Genomic DNA, 19,145 nt, shown 5'->3' with positions numbered 1-19,145 from the left:
TTCACTTCACCTTACTTCCCTTCACACCATTATATTTAAAAATTAAGTACATAGTTTTTTTTGAAGGAAAAGAAAAATGATCAAAATTGGTTCAAGAAGGAGAGAGAAACAGAGCAGACCAATAATCATACAATAAATATTGAAACAGTGATCAAAGTCTATACCCTCCTGTCTTCACAAAGGGCTGAGAGCCCGCAAGTTATGCTAAACTTTTAAGTAACAGATAATGCCCCTCGTAAAGTGAGAGTGTAGGAAAAAGTGGAGTTAAACAGTTTATTTTACAAGGATAGCAGAACTTTGCTATAGAAACTAAGGAGAACACAAAAGGGAGATTTGTAGGTCAGTCTCAAAGTAGTTTTATAAAATTCAGTACTTATGACAAAAAAAAAAAAACAACTTAGTAAGTGAAAACTAAAGGTACTACTTTAATAAAGTTCCAGAAATATTCAACAAAAATGATCCACATTAGAGAAGTAGTAAAAGCAATTCCCATAAGAAGAAAATAGGACAAGGACACTCTCAACCTCTACTATAAACGTCTACTATTTAACATTCTCTTGGAGCTCCTGGAAATAAGTAAAGAGATGAGAAAAGAGGCCTGAAAGAACTAAGTGAATCCACTTACTAGTACTGATAAGTTTGTTAAACACAAAATCATATACTACCAATAATAATTTTTAAAATGGAAATAAAACATTCTGTTTGAGACTAAATCTAAAAACATGTAAGAACTTTAAGGAGAAACTATATGCTTTACAGATGGAATTCAAAGAAGTTGAAGTGGATACAAAGTCTCAGTGTAATATAGATGTCCCTTCTACAGCCCATACTCCCAGTTCATTTACTAATTCAGTATAACTGATTTTTCATCAACTTCTAAAATTCATATAGAAGAGTAAAGAAGAATAACCAAGGCAAATTGGAAATAAAAGAGGGCATTTTCCCCTATCATATCAAAAGCATCAATATTTATCATGATTAAAATTACAGTGTTGGTCCAGGGAAAGGATTATCACAGTAGATCAAACATTAAAAAGTTAGAAGCGTGAATGTAGTAAGTGATAAAAGTGGTGTTTGAGGTCAGCATGAAAAGACAGGAAAATATTTGATGACCTTAAAGTATGGAAGATCTTAAAGAAGATGCAAAACAAAAGCTATTGAGAATAACTAAAAATTGTGTCAAAAGATGGGGCAGGTCAGGGTAGGTCATTTACAGCATAACTTCAGTCGCTCAGTCATGTCTGACTCTTTGCGACCCGGTGAACCACAGCACGCCAGGCCTCCCTGTCCATCACCAACTCCCGGAGTCTACCCAAACCCATGCCCATCAAGTTGATGATGCCATCCAACCATCTCATCTTCTGTTGTCCCCTTTTCCTCCTGCCCTCAATCTTTCCCAGCATCAGGGTCTTTTCCAGTGAGTCAGTTCTTCGTGTCAGGTGGCCAAAGTATTGGAGTTTCAGCTTCAGTCCTTCCAATGAGCACCCAGGACTGATCTCCTTTAGGATGGACTGGTTGGATCTCCTTGCAGGCCAAGGGACTCTCAAGAGTCTTCTCCAACACCACAATTCGCAAGCATCAATTCTTTGGCACTCAGCTTTCTTTACAGTCCAACTCTCTTATCCATACATGACCACTGGAAAAACCATAGCCTTGACTAGACAGACCTTTGTTGGCAAAGTAATAGTAAATTTAAAAAATCCAATTTAAATGGTCTAAACATGTGATCTGAAAATGACCTAAACATAAATGCCAACAATTATGACAGATTCACAAGCCCCCTAGTAATTAGGAAAGTGCAAATTAAAACTTATGCTAAGAATCATTTTTACTCAAAATATTGGCAAAAATTAGTTTGTTGACATTAAAGAGTAAGAATGTGGGGACAGGGATTCTCAGTGCCTTTAAGAAAGTACTGTAGTGCAGCCAGTCAGGAGGCCCATTCGGTAGCTTCTGTTATAATTTAAAATGGGTGTATCATATGGTCAGTTGCCCTTACTATCCAGTTGTCTCAGTATCCAGTCTAGTGGTAAACTCCCACAGTGTACAGGATGCATATAAATGAATGTTCATTGCAGCAATTATTTGTGAAAAACTGGAAACAGTCCAGTGTCCCTAAATAGGGAAATGGCTCAATGAACTGTGATAGGAATTCATTATGGAATACTTTATAGCCATTAAAACATCATCAATAAGAGATCACTACATGTGTTTATCAAGTAGATGTCCAAGATACATTGTTGCAGGAAAAAAACTAAGATTCATTATTATAATCACAGTAGGAAAACTACCTGTGTTCAAACATTCAGACAGCCGGGTACTGAGTGAAATGCAGGGTGTATTCAGGACCAAAAGAGGGGTCATTCGTGTTCTTGGGTGAGAGCTATGTGGAAGGATGAACCTGGAAAGGTAGACTGAAATTAAGTTGTGAGACAATTGAATGCTGTGCCCAGCCAGGAGCTTGCCTTTATTTTGTAGGTAATTTTTTAGGTCCGTTTGCTTTCCTGAGGAAGACCCAAAAGGATGGTATTGTCATTTTACCATAGTGTGTAGGTGTACAGCCTTACAAACGGGTTTTTGGTGTCATATTTAGAAGGGATCATCTCTTAGGAGATTAGCCTTATCTGAAATTACGGTGCATGCTTGCCTGCTCAGTCGCTTCAGTCGTGTCCCACTCTTTTCAACCCCATGGACAGTAGCCTGCCAGGCTCCTCTGTCCATGGGATTCTCCAGGCAAGAATATTGGAGTGGGTTGCCATTTCCTCCAGGGGCTCTTCCCCACCCAGGGATTGAACCTGTGTCTATTGCATTGAAAGGGGCATTCTTTACCACTAGGCCACCTGGGAAGCAAGGTGGTAGGCAGTTATCCCTGCGAGTGAAGCTCTGGGGGAAACCAAAGAATCTGAAAAGTTCTTAAGATCAAGGCGCAGAGTAGGGGAGGTAAATAAGTATGCATTTCACGGCATAAAACAAAAGAGCCACATTCGTTACAGAGCAGGGCTGTTCTTGGTGAAGGGACCCAGACCACTGGAAATGTACACAGACGTGCATATGTCCAGGCCCCCTTCCTGAACAGCGGAGGGATGGACGGTGGTAACAGCCGTCTTGGAGAGTGACGTCTTTCTCTGAGCGCTGGTACCCATCACCCCCACCCAGGACGGGTCCTGTAGGCAGAAGACGGGGTTGCACTTCAAAACCCACGTTGGGGAGAGGGAGTGATATACTTAAGAGAGTGGAGGTAAACACTCAGAACGTGGTGACCAGAAAAGAGAGTCCAAGGGAGGAGCAGGTAAAGCCCCCAGCATTTCTATGAACGTGTGACCGGAAGTGCTCCATTAGAGGCGGTCACGTGGGCAGCGTGGAGGTGGGACGCGCCCTGGTCCATGTGACACAGGAAAGAATGTGACATCACTTGATGGGCCTTTTTGGGGTCTGAAAGGCCTTGACAGTGTTTGACCAGTGTGACCATCCACTGATGCTTTCTGAGCTAGGGGCGGTATGACCACATCCGTGCTTCACGATCAATGAGGTTGAATATTGGGGCTTAAGGTTTAGTGGAAAGATGGTAAATTTTAGTTGTCGATAGTGAACTGCTGAATTTAATTTTTCTGCTTTCAACCCGGTGATTTGGTAATATGGAAGCAGTTCAATTAATTGTCAATTCTTTTAAAAGAAAATTATTTTGGAAAACAAAGGGGAAGCTAAGGAATCAGATCAGATCAGATCAGATCAGTCGCTCAGTCGTGTCCGACTCTTTGCGACCCCATGAATCGCAGCACGCCAGGCCTCCCTGTCCATCACCAACTCCCAGAGTTCACTGAGACTCACGTCCATCGAATCAGTGATGCCATCCAGCCATCTCATCCTCTGTCCTCCCCTTCTCCTCCTGCCCCCAATCCCTCCCAGCATCAGAGTCTTTTCCAATGAGTCAACTCTTCGCATGAGGTGGCCAAAGGACTGGAGTTTCAGCTTTAGCATCATTCCTTCCAAAGAAATCCCAGGGCTGATCTCCTTCAGAATGGACTGGTTGGATCTCCTTGCAGTCCAAGGGACTCTCAAGAGTCTTCTCCAACACCACAGTTCAAAAGCATCAATTCTTTGGTGCTCAGCCTTCTTCACAGTCCAACTCTCACATCCATACATGACCACAGGAAAAACCATAGCTAAGGAATAGTCTGTATAGAATCCCTTCAAGAAGTATTCTTTATTTCTTAGAATGTTTGTCTGCTGGAACGATCTATCCTTTTGATAACTTCAGGCAACTTCAGTGACTGATTCTAAATAAATTGAATTACTTGAACTAAAATTAGGTAATTGGGAAGAAATGTTAACAGTACAGAAACACAATTTTGAAATATCATTACATTTAATTTTTAAAACTGTTCTGTTGAGTTTATTTGATATATTACCAAATAATTTATTTCTTCAATACTAGAATCAGTTACCACACTTAATCTGTTTGGTGAAGATATTATGTTGTTTAGTCACTAAGTCATGTGCGACTCTTTTGCGATCCCATGGACTGTAGCTTTCCAGGCTCTGTCCATGGGATTTCCCAGGCAAGAATATTGGAGTGGGTTGCCATTCCCTTCTCCAGGGGATCTTCCTGACTCAAGGATCAAACCCGAGTTTTCTGCATTAGCAGGCAGATTTTTTACTTCTCAGTCATCTGGGAAGCCCAAAGATATTCTAAACTACTTTAAAAATGAATCTCTTAAAATTTACACCTAAATCTTTATAATTTAAATGTTTGTTTCTTAGCAAATCTAACAAGGGATAAACTGAAGGAAAGAAGCACACTGGCAGTTTCAGATTTCTGTGTTCTGGACATCGTGTCTTTCGTGTGTGAGTTGCAGTCTTGTGTCAGCAGTTCTGTGTGGGAGAGTCTGGCCACAGGAACTTGCTTTTCCTTCTCCCCTTTAGTCACTGAAGACTTCCTTCCTTTTTCTTTGGGCCTCATTGCCCTTGGCCGTGGCCTCTGGATGCTCCTGTTTTCTCTTTGCCAGGTCCAGCTGAGGCTCTGGTCTATAACAACCCCCCCTGGTGGGGAAAAGGGAGGCAAAAGCAGGTCTTAGACCAGGGCCAGGATCGCATGCCCTCTCCTGCACAGTGCCATTTCCCACCTCCTGGGATGAAACACGCAGGGTAGTTTTTACTGACACATGTGTGGAGCTTACCTCAACCTTTTATATGTGTTTCCCACAGTCCACCCACAGCACAGAATGGTGGGAGGAGAGGTGAGGGCTGGCATGTCTTTAGTCCCACTCATACTACAGGAGAGAGATTTTCTTGACATTTAGTTCAAATCTCTCATCACATTTTTTTCTCCACATGTAGTAGTTAGATCCTATAGAGTCATCTTTGTTTTGAATGAATAGAATGCGAAGAATTTGTGAAGAATGATGTATATGTATATATTTGTTGTTCATTCGCTTAGTTGTGTTCGACTTTGTGACCCCACGGACTGTAGCCTGCCAGGCTCCTCTGTCCACAGGATTTTCCAGGCAAGAATACTGGAGTAGGTTGCCATGTCCTCCTCCAGGGGATCTTCCTGACTCATGGATCAAATCTGGGTCTCCTGCGTTGCAAGCAGATTCTTCACCATTAGAGCCGCCAGGGAAGACTTAGTATAAATAGACTAATGTTAAATACATTTTAAGTGTCTGTGCTTTGTTTTTCTAACAGGTTATGAAGTTCATGGGATGGAAAAAATACCAGAAGAAGGACCAGCACTGATCATTTTTTATCACGGAGCTATTCCCATAGATTTTTACTACTTCATGGCTAAAATTTTTATCCATAAAGGCAGAACTTGCCGAGTAGTAGCGGATCACTTTGTCTTTAAAATTCCAGGTAAACTTTCACTGTAGCTGGTGATAGAAGAATATTTAATGAACACGACCAATTATGTGACAGTCTGTGTATCTTTGAGTTCTCTATTAATAGCATTACATGGAAAATCTTTTTGCCTTTTTAGGGTAGTACACTTGGAACTCCAATTTGGGAGTATCTGTTTTAGGTAATATATCTAAATATAAAAACATTATGGCCAAAAATGTTATCTAATTTCTTTCTTTATTAATAAGTATTTAGTCATTATTTTTCAAAGTTATATCCTAAAATAAATTGTAACTTTTGCCAAACAATATATATTTTGGTATAGAAGGTAGTTAACTTTTCATATGGTGAATTTTTCCATGAGGTATTGATTTGAGAGTTTACTTCTACAGTAATCAGGGTTTGATTACTGTCAGTTGGATAGCAAATGAAAATTAGTGAAATAAGCTAGCCAGGATATATTTTGTCTTTACATAGTAACATAATATTGCCTCAAAAATCCTAATCTATATAGCATATTATGTCTCTTATCATATTTGACTTGCGTGGTAGAATTAAAACTCTTGAGATTGAGGACTACATTCTTTTTAATATTCATGTTCCTAAAGGCTTTGTGCCTTGTAAAAAAGGTTAATAGGGGGACTTCTCTAGTGGTCCAGTGGTTAAGACTCTGTGCTTCCACTGCAGGGGGAACAGGTTTGATCCCTGGTCAGGAAACTAAGACCCTGCATGCTGTGTGGTGTGACCCCCCAAACCACAATAAAATAAAAATAAAAAGATTAACAGGAAATTCCCTGGTGGTCCAGCAGTTAAGACTCTGTGCTTTTGCTGCTGAGGGCACAGGTTCAATCCTGGTTGGGGAACTAAGATCCCACAGGCCATATGGTACAGCCAAAAAAGAAAAAAAAAATTAGTAAACTGAATGGTTTCAAACATGATAAGAATTTTTAAAGAATCATTCTAAAGTAAACTCACTAAGATTTTCTTCTGTCACTAAATTACTGGGAACAAGCCAAGAAAATGTATAGCATGTTTTCTGGATTAATAAAAGCAAAAGCCAACCCTCAGCCAGCTAAGCCCCAGACAGTGCATGAAATAACAGTTCACTTAGTGCCTCTCACAGACATGGTTAATGCTTCCAGTATCCCTGTGTTGCTACAAAAGCCATCTTTTTTTATACACAAAAAAAGATGTACTTTGTGTATAAAGTAAGTTGGCTATAAAATATATTTCTTTGGAAACTAACATGATCACTTTATAATAGACTTGGAAACTAGAGGAAATAACATCATTACATGGTCTTATCATGCTAACATGTACCCAGTTATCATTTTGATGTATTTTGCTTCATTTTTAATTTGTACTTTTTCATTTTATGTAAACTATTTTGTGTTCTTTTAAAAAAATTAATGCAACATTAACATTTTTCCATGTTTTATAAAGAACATTTTTAATATATGATTAAAATATTTACTTGTTTTCTCTTATGAAACATTAGGTTGCTTCCATTTTTTAAATATACACAATAGAATGTGAGGGGCTTCCCTGGTGGCTCAGCAGTCAAGAATCCGCCTGCAGTACAGGAGCTGCAGAAGATGTGGGTTTGATCCCTGTGTCAGGAAGATCCCCTGGAGGAGGAAATGGCAACCCACTCCAGTATTCTTTGCAGTCCTTAGGGCTACAAAGAGTCAGACACAACTGAAGCGACTTAGCACGCATGCAATAGAATGTGAATATTTTTATTTAGCATTTGACTCTAAAGTTTTCCCCCTTTATAATCTTTATGATCTTATAATATTTTATTAAACCTTCCCTATTTACTCATTTACCTTGAGAGTGTATCGAGTGAGATCAGTGAGCTTTTAATAGAAGATAAAAATTATTTCTTCTCAATAATACTGATAATCTTGCCTCAGACCCTTAAACCTATGAGCAGTTTGGCTATTCTGTACAGTTTTCACTCTCCATCCACATATTTCCCAGTCTCACAGGGCTATGTTATGAACATCAGTCCTCTAATCTTTCAGTTTAGAGTTTGGTTAAAATATTTAATTACTGATAGGATTATTTCTTTCATCCATAAGTAGTTGTAATTTGAAAAACTGTACCATATTAAGACTGGAATGAATTGTTCCCGAGCCAAACAGTAACATTATTAAAAGCTCTTAGTGATATTGCTATTATTGTTGATTTAAAAAGTCTTACTGTTAAATTAGCTCTGTGTAACTTTTAATTTTGGGGGCTTCCGTGGTGGCTCAGATGGTAAAGTGTCTGCCTGCAACACAGGAGACCCAGCTTCGATCCCTAGGTTAGGAAGATCCCCTGGAGAAGGAAATGGCAACCCATTCCAGTACTCTTGCCTGGAAAATTCCATGGACGGAGGAGCCTGGCAGGCTACAGTCCATGGGGTTGCTTTTAATTTGGATAGATTTAACTGTGGCCTGCCAGTTTGGGTAGGTCCAGGTCAGTTAGATTCACTTTCTCCTCAGTGACTCTTTCATGGGGTTAATGGAAGGTTAGATGGGTGGTTGCTGACCCCTCTCATAAATGCTGTGGACAGTGTTTGCCTATGACTCGCACTGGAAGAGCTTTAGACTAGACACTCCTAGACCGGAATCTCTGCCCTGCCCTTTGCCAAATGTGTGCCTTTGAGCAAGCCTCTCAATTCTCTGAGCCAACTTTCCTCCTCTGCAAAATGGGCATAAAATTCCCTATTTTCTCAGGTTCTTGGGGGTTTTAATTGAGAATTTGGATATGCAGCCAGAGTTGTAGGTGATCGTGAAGGATGTGATCAGTAAGACATTGCTATTAATTTACCAGCAATATGGATCTTAGATTACCCTTAAGAGTTCCTGTTGGTTTAAAAAAAGTAAAAAAAGAACTTACTGATTTAAGTATAGCGACTACATTATGTAGGTTGTGAAAACTTTTGTTCTCAGAAAATTGGACAAAAAGTACTTAAGATGTATCTTCATGCTAATATATCTTACAGGGTTTAGCTTATTACTTGATGTATTTTGTGCTATTCATGGACCAAGAGAAAAATGTGTTGAAATCCTGCAGAGTGGTCACTTGCTGGCTATCTCACCAGGTGGCGTTCGGGAAGCACTGATGAGTGACGAGACCTACAACATTGTGTGGGGTAATCGGAAAGGCTTCGCTCAGGTTGCAATCGATGCAAAAGTGGTGAGTTGTATAAAACTGATTATTAAAGGAAAGCTAGGTCAACTTTAAAATGAATGCTTAAGTAGCCAAAGTATATCAGAATTTAGATCCTGTCTTTGCACTACTTTAAAAAGTAGTGTCTGTAACTCATAACAATAGACAAATAGTCCTTGTGCATGGGAAGCCATCTTTATAAAAATTCAGTTTGGGAATTTGCGAATACCTAGAAAAGCTTTATTTTACACTTCAAAATCCAGCTTCTTGTATTCAGATTTATGAAATTTTTGTATTCCTTCAGTTATACTCTTTTCATGAGTATAATCAGTCCAATTCTGTGAGTTTAATCCTTTGAGTTGACATATTTCAGTGATGGCTGTTAGTTGGTTTCATTATAATCCTTGTGTCTATGACCAATTTATAACAATAGAACTCAAGTAATATATGATTCCTACCATTTTTCATCAGCAAATGTGATCATCTATCTAATAGTATGAATAAAGATGAGAAATAGATATTGGTGTAATTTAGAGCTTTTAAAAAAGAATGAATTTGTCAACAAAGTGACAGTTCCTCTGGGAGTCACTGTAATTATTCTTAGTAAACTGGAGAATCTGAATGTCATCTGTCCTTTTCTTTTGCTTTGGAAAGTATTTCTCAGCTTTTTGGTCTCTGTAGTGTACTTTGTCCTATGAAACACTTACTACTTATGGGATGTTTCTTCTTTGTTTTTTCTTTATTTTCATTTTAGATTGTCTATCAGAAAAAGAAATTGTGGCACTTGCCAAGGTGGTTTTCTTTTTCCAGGCCAGTTAGTTAGAGACTGCTGCCCATACTTTCACATTTTTGTTTTTTTGTGTGTGTGTTTCCATTGCTGTCATGTAGACACCAGTTTAGACCCTTAACTTGCAAATACAGACCTTTGATTAAAAAAGAAAGGATTATGGATGTCTCCTTCTAACCCAAAAGCAACATTTAAGGAAGAATGGACATTTTTCCTTTATTTTTTAAATCGCAGAGTTACAATAAAATATAATACATTGCGCTCTATTCTCTACTGTACATATTTGTATATGTAACTCCTAGAAGATAGTGCTTTATCAGTGTGATCTTGGTGTGAGTTAATGTACTTGGCCAAGTGTTCTATAATGGACAACATAAAAATTTAAACTCTATTGTCCTACAGTAGGTTATACACTTCCTTAGGACAAAGCCGTCTTTTTATAGTCTGAGTTCTGAGTACAATGATTAGCACTTAGGCTCTGTGTATTTGTTGAATTGATTTTGTAAACACAATATTAAACACTGTAAGAAAGGAGCCTTTTGAATTTAAGTCTAGGTTAATAGTATTACTGATACAGAAAATTAATTTATAGCCTATTTTCTAAAAAATCTTATGTATTAAGATAGAAAACAAAACTTTAGACTTTATGAATACTGTGGACACAAGATGATATATGCACAGTTGTTCAGAAATTAAGGCTAATCAGTATAAATGTACATTGAGCCAATGATAAAAGCTAAAAACCTAGCTCAATTTTCAGGTTTATATTTTGAGAGAATTATTTCTTCCAAGGTGTAAGATAAAAGCTAGAAAAGCTTTATTTTACACTTCAAAATCCAGCTGTAAATCTATTGACGAAAATAGATTTGGAATCACCCACATTGATCATGGGACTCTAATTCCTCATCCTTAAGTAAAGTTTTAAGGACCTTTGTCTGGAAGAAGGCTTGATAGAAAGAAATCACAAAGAAAGAAACCCTTTCATCAATCCTTGAGTTTCTAGGTAAATAAGATAACCTAGATCATTTAAGGTTTTGGTACAAAACTTGAGAAAATTTAATGAACAGTCCTTCACAAGTTAATCAACAAAAATCTTTAACGTTGCTGGCTTACATCGTAGCAGTGTATTGTTGATAAGACTTACATCACCCCCAACCTTTCTTAGCGCTTTTAAAGGCTTTGCATTGGTGCCCTGCACAGTAAGTAGGTGACGTCTGTGATTATTCCAATGTTGCAGATGAGGAAACTCAGGCAGAGAGAGATGGAGGGACCGAAGCAGAGCTTGCAGTTCAGGACGGCAGGCAGCCAGTGCGCTTCACAGTGAGTCCGCCCACCCTGAGCTTAGAGGTCCTTCCAGGTCCAAGAGGGAAGCCTTTCAGCCGCATGTGGCCATAGCTGTAAATGGCACCAGTAACTTATTTAGAAAAGCCTTTGCTCAGTCTCACAGAATTACCATAAACTTTGAGTCAGAATTTAAGACAGTTGTTGCAGGGTTAGCTGCATTTAAATTGTATAATAACAAAGTAATGGAAATTCAAATGAAAAAAATCTAGATTGTCAAAGGAGGTTCACAGAATATTGATAGCAAATACTTAAGGTTCATGTGAAAATTATAGGCGTTTTGGTATAATCTAAATCACTCTTTTGTACTGTGGTGTTGGAGAAGACTCTTGAGAGTCCCTTGGACTGCAAGGAGATCCAACCAGTCCATTCTAAAGGAGATCAGTACTGGGTGTTCTTTGGAAGGAATGATGCTAAAGCTGAAACTCCAGTCCTTTGGCCACCTCATGCGAAGAGTTGACTCATTGGAAAAGACTCTGATGCTGGGAGGGATTGGGGACAGGAGGAGAAGGGGACGACAGAGGATGAGATGGCTGGATGGCATCACCAACTCGATGGACATGAGTGTGAGTGAACTCCGGGAGTTGGTGATGGACAGGGAGGCCTGGCGTGCTGCGATTCATGGGGTCGCAAAGAGTCGGACATAACTGAGTGACTGAACTGAACTGAAATCACTTTTATTTTGTGAATTCCTGAGAATTCCGACTTTGTTGAGAATTTTTAGGTAACATTATACCTAAATAAGTTGGGATAAAAATGAGCCTGTGTACTCTAATTGGAAAACAGGTAACAGATGTAAAAGAAGATAGCATTTGTTTCAGTAATATTGTTTATGTGTATTATCTTAATCTATAAAAAAGCTTGAGATGGGATAATTCTTATTACTGTCCCTGTTTCATACATGAAGAAACTGAAGTGTAGTGAGTGACTTGCCCACTTACATTTTTGTGGCAAAGACTCCAAGACCACTGTATTTCCTGAGAGGAGTTTTAACAAAATACACAGTCTCTCCCTCTCACATACATGTACAAATTGTTAACATACATTAACAATTTGATTCTAGGTTACTGATGCAACTACCTTGTTATACAAAGCGTCACAAAGAAAGGAGTGAACTACAGTACTTAGTTGTAATAACGGTAATGCTTGTAGCTGAAAGGCAGCAAGCTTGAACATGAATATAGAAATCACAGACCCAGGGTACAGCCTGGAGTACTAAGCCTGTAGGGTAAGCTTTCTCCTGTTTAGTGTCTTCTAGAAATGCCCAGCCTCTGGAGAGTTAGCCATTAAAGGATGATAATGCAACTTAAAGAGCCTTTTGATGAGGGTGAAAGTGGAGAGTGAAAACACTGGCTTGAAAAATCAATGTGAAAAAAACAAAGATCATAGCATCTGGTCCCATCACTTCACAGAAGGGAAAAAAGTGGAAGCAGTGACAGATTTTATTTTCTTGGCCCTGAAATCATTATGGATGGTGACTGCAGCCATGAAATTAAAAGATGCTTGTTCCTTGAAAGGAAAGCTATGACAAACCTAGTGCATGTGTTCTAAGTTGCCTCAGTCGTGTCTGACTCTGTGACCCTGTGGACTGTACCTCACAAAGCTCCTCTGTCCATGGGATTCTCCAGGCAAGAATACTGGAGTGGGTTGCCATTCCCTTCTCTAGTGGATCTTCCTGGCACACGGATTGCATCTACGTCTCTTATGTCTCCTGCATCGGCAGGTGGGTTCCTTACCACTAGCACCACTTGGGAAGCCCCATGACAAGCATAGACGTATATTAAGAAGCAGAGACATCATTTTGCTGACAAGGGTCTGTATAGTCAAAGCTGTGGTTTTTCTAGTAGTCAAGTACAATGTGAAACTTGGACCATAAAGAAGGGTGAACACTGAAGAATTGATGATTTTGAATTGTGGTGCTGGAGAAGACTCTTGAGAGTCCCTTGGACTGCAAGGAGATCAAACCAGTCAATCCTAAAGGAAAGTAACCCTGAATATTCATTGGAAGGACTGATGCTGAAGCTGAAGCTCCAGTACTTTGGCCACCTGATGCGAAAAGCCCACTCATTGGAGAAGACCCTGATGCTGGGAAAGATTGAGGATAGGAGGAGAAGGGGGCGACAGAGGATGAAATGGTTGAATAGCTTCACCAACTCACTGGATGAGAATTTGAGCAAACTCCAGGAGATAGTGGAGGACAGAGGAGTCTGGTGCGCTGTAGTCAATGAGGTCACAAAGAGTCAGGCGTGACTTAGTGACTGAACAACAACTACAAATGCATCCTGAAGAATCTTTATAAAGTACACCCTTCGATACAAACTTTGGGCTTAATGCCAGAGTAAATCTGGCAGAACTGGTTGGAGAAGGCAAAGTGGTATACATGTGAGCTGGAAGTTTTCTGTTCCTTCTTGGGCATCTTATCTTTTCAACTCTGAAGACATTATGCAACTATTTAAAACATTAGGATTCCAGCTGTTGCTTTATTCTACAAAACTAGTGGTGGTTTTAGAAAAATCATAATCTGGATTTTTTTACAGAAGAGTCAGTCTACTTTGTCTTAGGTGTTAGCTTTGTGAATGAACTCCAGCAGATTTTAAATTCTTCCTCGGACTGCTTTTCTTTACACGACTTCCCTCTATCCTAACTGGTTTTTAAAATGCTGGCTGTCTGTTTCCTACCCTTTGTTTTCAGAGAACATAAGTGAATTCCTCAGAATTTTCTTTCTGTTCTGTCGATTCATTCCTTCTGTGGTTTGTCCATTACACTGTCTGTCAGCACCTACTTTTTCTGGGCAGTGTTCCAGGTGCTGGGGATCCAACTGTGAACGAAACAAAGTCTCTGCTGTCGGTTACAGAGATAATAAATAAGTGATCAGTTAGGTATATGTGAGGGAGTAAGTTTTATGAAGAAAGCTGTGCCTGCAGAATCTTTCCTTCAGCCCACCACTTTTTACTGCTTTCCAAAGCTGAAAAGGAACAGCTTTTTAAATGTCAGCTTATGTAAATGTTTCAGGCCCTGCTCACTAAGGCAGGTCACTCTGATTTAGCAAATGCTGATGGTAGACTGTAAGTGAAGTGACATTCGCCCTTCCCCACCAATTTTATCTATTCTAAACATCATTTAATTCGGTATGTTTTGTGTACATTTTAAAGTATTTTATTCAATTTTTTATCTACTTCAGTTTCACTATGGCATAATCTCCTTACATGGTCCTTTGCTACTTAATCCATTATTTTATGATTAGATAAGGCCTCCATTTTAAGTGAGTGAAGTCGTTCAGTCATGTCCGGCTCTTTGCAACCCCGTGGACTGTAGCCTGCCAGGCTCCTCCATCCTTGGTATTTTCCAAGCAAGAATACTGGAGTGGGTTGCCATTTCCTTTTCCAGGGGATCTTCCTGACCCAGGGATCGAACCTGGGTCTCCCACGTTGCAAGCAGACTGTTTATCATCTGAGCCACCAGGGAATCATATTTAATCATTGATATTCATGGAAAAATAAAAACCATGAGCTTGTGAACAGATATCCTCCAAAATTAATGATATGAAGAGTTTATATATACACACACACATACACACATACGCTTTTCCTATTTTTTGGTGTTGAGTCTTTTTTTTTTTTTTTAAATTTTATTTTATTTTTAAACTTTACATAATTGTATTAGTTTTGCCAAATATCAAAATGAATCCGCCACAGGTATACATGTGTTCCCCATCCTGAACCCTCCTCCCTCCTCCCTCCCCATTCCATCCCTCTGGGTCGTCCCAGTGCACCAGCCCCAAGCATCCAGTATCGTGCATCGAACCTGGACTGGCGACTCGTTTCATACATGATATTTTACATGTTTCAATGCCATTCTCCCAAATCATCCCACCCTCTCCTTCTCCCACAGAGTCCAAAAGACTGTTGAGTCTTATATATGGGTTTCCCTGGTGGCTCAGCAGTAAAGAATATGCCTGCCAGTGCAGGAGACGGGGATTCAATCCCTGGTCTGAAAGATCACCTGGAGAAGGAAGTGCCAACCCACTCCAGTACTCTTACCTGGAGAAACCCATGGACAGAGGAGCCTGATGGGCTACAGTCTATGGGGTCACAAAAAGAGTCAGACACAGCTTAGCGACTTAACAACAATTTATACAGTTTTCACTGATATTGAACACTTTCAGATTTAATAAGATCACACACAAAAAATGGTGTTTCACTAATTTCAGGATAGCATCTTGCCAAAACTTATTTAAAATTATATAAATTTCCCCATAGAGAGAATTTCTGTCTTGTAACTTTTTCTTCAGTGAGCATACTATTCAGTACCCCACTAAAACCAGTTTAATTATCATTCATTTTACTCAATGACATTGATGATTACTTTAATCCTTGAGTTTCAGGAGTTCATATAGAATGATAGCAAAGCTGGCAAATGAAATATTGCATATTACCACTAGAGGGTAGTGTTTCCAATTTATATATATATATATTCATATTTATAAATACCACGTTAATTTTACTCAATAAATCACACTAGTGATAACAGTATATTTTTATTTTTTAAAATACCTTAGTTTTGTGACTTAAACAGGCCCTTAAAATTTTGCAATAGTGACTTAATGGAGACATCAAATGGATTAATGTATTTACTTTTTAATTCAAATTCTCTCTTTAGCCCATTATTCCTATGTTTACACAAAATATTCGAGAAGGATTTAGATCACTTGGAGGAACAAGTAAGTTCTGATTCATATGGTTTTTCTAAGTATAACTGTAATATTTAGAATGTAATATTTTAAATATTTGGACTTTTAAATGCTATGCAGAAACCTTTTGAATTTATTTTAGAAAATGCATATACTATTTAGGTATTTTTCTTTTTTAAATCTAAGTGATAACTGGTTCTAAGTGGTGGCAGTTCTAGGTGTTCAATTTTTGTTGAGTCTCATATATACTGAAGATTATTTACCATGGGCTTTTAAAAATTGCATAGTGAATTTTCTAATTCTGTGTTAAACCATATTGTTGAGGTTTAGAACAGACTTACATATTACCCAGACTACGTTCCTAACTCATTCCTGAAGAAGTTACAGCTTTAAAAATGGATGACAACAAAATACTGAATTAAGATTAGCAACCTAAGGAGATACCATTTGCTTTCATTTATTACTGTTACTTCTTGTTCTTTTTATTTTTTTGAACCATGATAAACTTACATCAAAGAGTTCTTTTTGCCTACCTTTAGTTTTTGATAAAAATAGCTTTGAACCTAGCTATAGTAAGGATCAGAGAAGGCAGTGGCACCCCACTCTAGTACTCTTGCCTGGAAAATCCCATGGACAGAGCAGCCTGGTAGGCTGCAGTCCATGGAGTCGCTAAGACTGAGTGACTTCACTTTCACTTTTCACTTTCATGCATTGGAGAAGGAAATGGCAACCCACTCCAGTGTTCTTGTCTGAAGAATCCCAGGGGCGGGGGAGCCTAGTGGGCTGCTGTCTGTGGGGTCACACAGAGTCAGACATGACTGAAGCGACTTAGCAGCAGCAGCAGCAGCAGCAGCATAGGAAGGATAGCAATTAGATGTGCTTTCTGTTTGGAGTTTGTTGTTGGCTTATTTATTTTTATGAAATTTTTATGGTTTGTTTTGTACCCTGTGGTTTCTGTATTTGATTATATTTTGTATCCTTAGCACTATATTGTTAGTGTTCCTATCCATATATAAATCCCATCCTGAAAACCCTAAACTTCTATTGTTCCTTTTATATCTAATGTTGGTGTATAGTTGATATTATATTATGTTTTCTTAGGTCTTTTTTTTTCCAAATGTGAAATAGAAAGGCAGGTTAATGTGATGTTTAGCTTTTGTTGTATAATTGTTCCTTCTAATTTTCTTTCAGGTCATTTCTTTAGAATTTAAGTTGTATACCAGAAATCATTCCTAATTTTGCATATCAGAAATCATTCCTAATTTTGTTCCTTTAACTGTAAAGTGGTTTTAAAATTTTTTGACTGCCTTTTTTATTTTAACAGTTGAATATCTCAAAAATTGATGTGTAGTAATGTATTGTTTTGAGTACTACTCTGAGTCTTATGGTATATTCTGTGTTTCCACATATAAACAGTGTTTTAAACTTTCAGTACAATTCATAATTGTATATTCCATGTTCTTGCCTTTTGTGGATTGTTTTGTAAACTTATACAGTCTTAGCCCATCAGTTTATTTTACATTACTACCACTTTTAATCTTGCTAAATTTCGCACTTGGTCCTTAGCACTAATAATTCTTTCCCCTAATTTACAGTATTTTTAGTCTTAGTTTTTCGGTGTATTTTGGTCTCATGTTTATTTGAATTTATTTTATGGCTCCATTTTTTCTTTTATTCATGTAAGTCACATATTTATGAGCCTCTAGACTGTTTAGCCTCTTTTTGTCTTTATCTGTTTTGCAATAATAGTAATTAGTTTGTCTTTTAAAATTCTTATTTTTTGAAAGCTCATCTCCACTCCTACCCCCCATTAATAGACCTTATTTATTGAGCATTTTTAGGTTGACAGAAAAATAGAGCAGAAGGCACAGAGGGGCCCACACACCTCCCCACCCCCCGGTTTCTTCTGTCACTGGCATCTTGCGTTAGTGTGGCACATTTGTTACCTTCAGGGAAAAGCCTCCCTTTAAAAAAAAATGTGTTAATTGCCAGGAGATGATACTGGGTGCCACCTTCCTCGAAGTCTTACATAATTCATTTGAAAGATTACAATTATATGCTCAGAATATGTAACAATTAAAATGATTTCATTTCCTTTAAAACAGGGCTGTTTAGGTGGCTTTATGAAAAGTTCCGCTATCCATTTGCCCCCATGTACGGAGGTTTTCCTGTGAAGTTGCGCACGTACTTAGGTGATCCCATTCCATACGACCCAAAGATCACAGCAGAAGAACTAGCCGAAAAGGTAAATTATTCTTTCTTTAGTTTTAGGACATATTTTTACTTTTACTGAAAATGAACTCATTAATTCCACAAATGTGTTCTGGATCAGCAGTGACTTTTCCCCCAAGGGACATCTGCCTGTGCCTGGGGACATTTTTATTGTCACAGTGGACAGAACTCGGGAGGTGGTGGTGCCCTTGGTGTCCCGTGGGTAGAGGTCAAGGATGCTGGTAGATATTCTGTGGTGGGCAGGGCAGTCCCCACAGCGAAGAGCTGTTCTTTCTAAAATGTCAGTACTGTTGAGGTTGAAGTTCTTGGCCCTGATATTTAAAAAGTTTTGTAAGTGATGTTTAGAAGAAGAAAGCTTTGACCTCCATGAAAAGAAAGAAATTGCCTTTGTCTGGTAGAAGTAGCTTGGGAGGAAAACGGACGCTTGTTTGTGAGTTGCGGAGTCAGGTTGTTTGCTCTGTGACGCAGGCAGGCCCCACCACCCTGCTCTAGTCTAGGGGAGAGACAGGGAGCCCACTCACATGTACCCAGAGGGTCACAGGCGACTGATCACGTTCACTGTTGAAAACTGTCTGCCACCCAGTAAGTGCTCTGTGGATGCTGGCTACTGTTGCTATCCTAGGAACATATAGCCCCATGTAGAAGGTCAGTAACTGATGTTTTTAAGGTGATGTGTTAGCACAAGGGGGCTTCCCAGGTGGTTCAATAGTAAAAGAATATACCTGTCAATGCAGGAGACGTGAGTTCAATCCCAGGGTTGGGAAGATCCCCTGGAGAAGGAAATGGCAACCCTCTCCAGTATTCTTGCCTGGGAAATCCCATGATAGAGGAGCCTGGTGGGCCATAGTCCATGGGGTCACAAAGAGTTGGACACGACTAAGCAACTGAGCATGCGCGTGAGCACTTTAGCACAATGCTGTGCTTGTGGCTTGATTTCTCAACCTGAGTACCGCTGACATTTTGTTGTGGGAGCTGGAAAGGGGTGAAACATCCATGAGCCCGCCAGAAAACTTCCTACTACTTTTTCCCTTCTGATTTCCCCCCTTCAGTTCTTTTTAGTGTTTACGGTGTGTAGGGCATTGCTGTGCACAATGCTAG

The 19,145-nt window shown here is 39.0% G+C and overlaps 1 protein-coding gene across 7 annotated transcripts in view; it reads left to right on the top strand.

Moving 5' to 3' along the window:
• TMEM68 (transmembrane protein 68) overlaps positions 1-19,145 on the top strand; it is a 36,351-nt gene that overhangs the window by 14,529 nt on the left and 2,677 nt on the right. For 5 of the 7 annotated variants that reach the window (XM_055546024.1, XM_055546023.1, XM_055546022.1 and 2 more), the window contains 4 exons: positions 5,686-5,853; positions 8,831-9,024; positions 15,785-15,845; positions 17,921-18,060. In XM_055546024.1, coding sequence (XP_055401999.1) covers positions 5,686-5,853; positions 8,831-9,024; positions 15,785-15,845; positions 17,921-18,060 — 563 coding nt within the window. Of the gene's footprint in view, positions 1-5,685; positions 5,854-8,830; positions 9,025-11,021; positions 11,105-15,784; positions 15,846-17,920; positions 18,061-19,145 lie in introns of all 7 variants that reach the window. The other 2 variants (XR_008702150.1, XM_055546025.1) reach the window with 2 other exon arrangements.

This window comes from Bubalus kerabau, chromosome 14 (assembly GCF_029407905.1).
Source record: "Bubalus kerabau isolate K-KA32 ecotype Philippines breed swamp buffalo chromosome 14, PCC_UOA_SB_1v2, whole genome shotgun sequence".
NCBI classification, from domain to species: Eukaryota; Metazoa; Chordata; class Mammalia; order Artiodactyla; family Bovidae; genus Bubalus; species Bubalus kerabau.
Note: the sequence above shows the minus strand (reverse complement) of the source record. Positions and strands in the feature narration are given on the sequence as shown.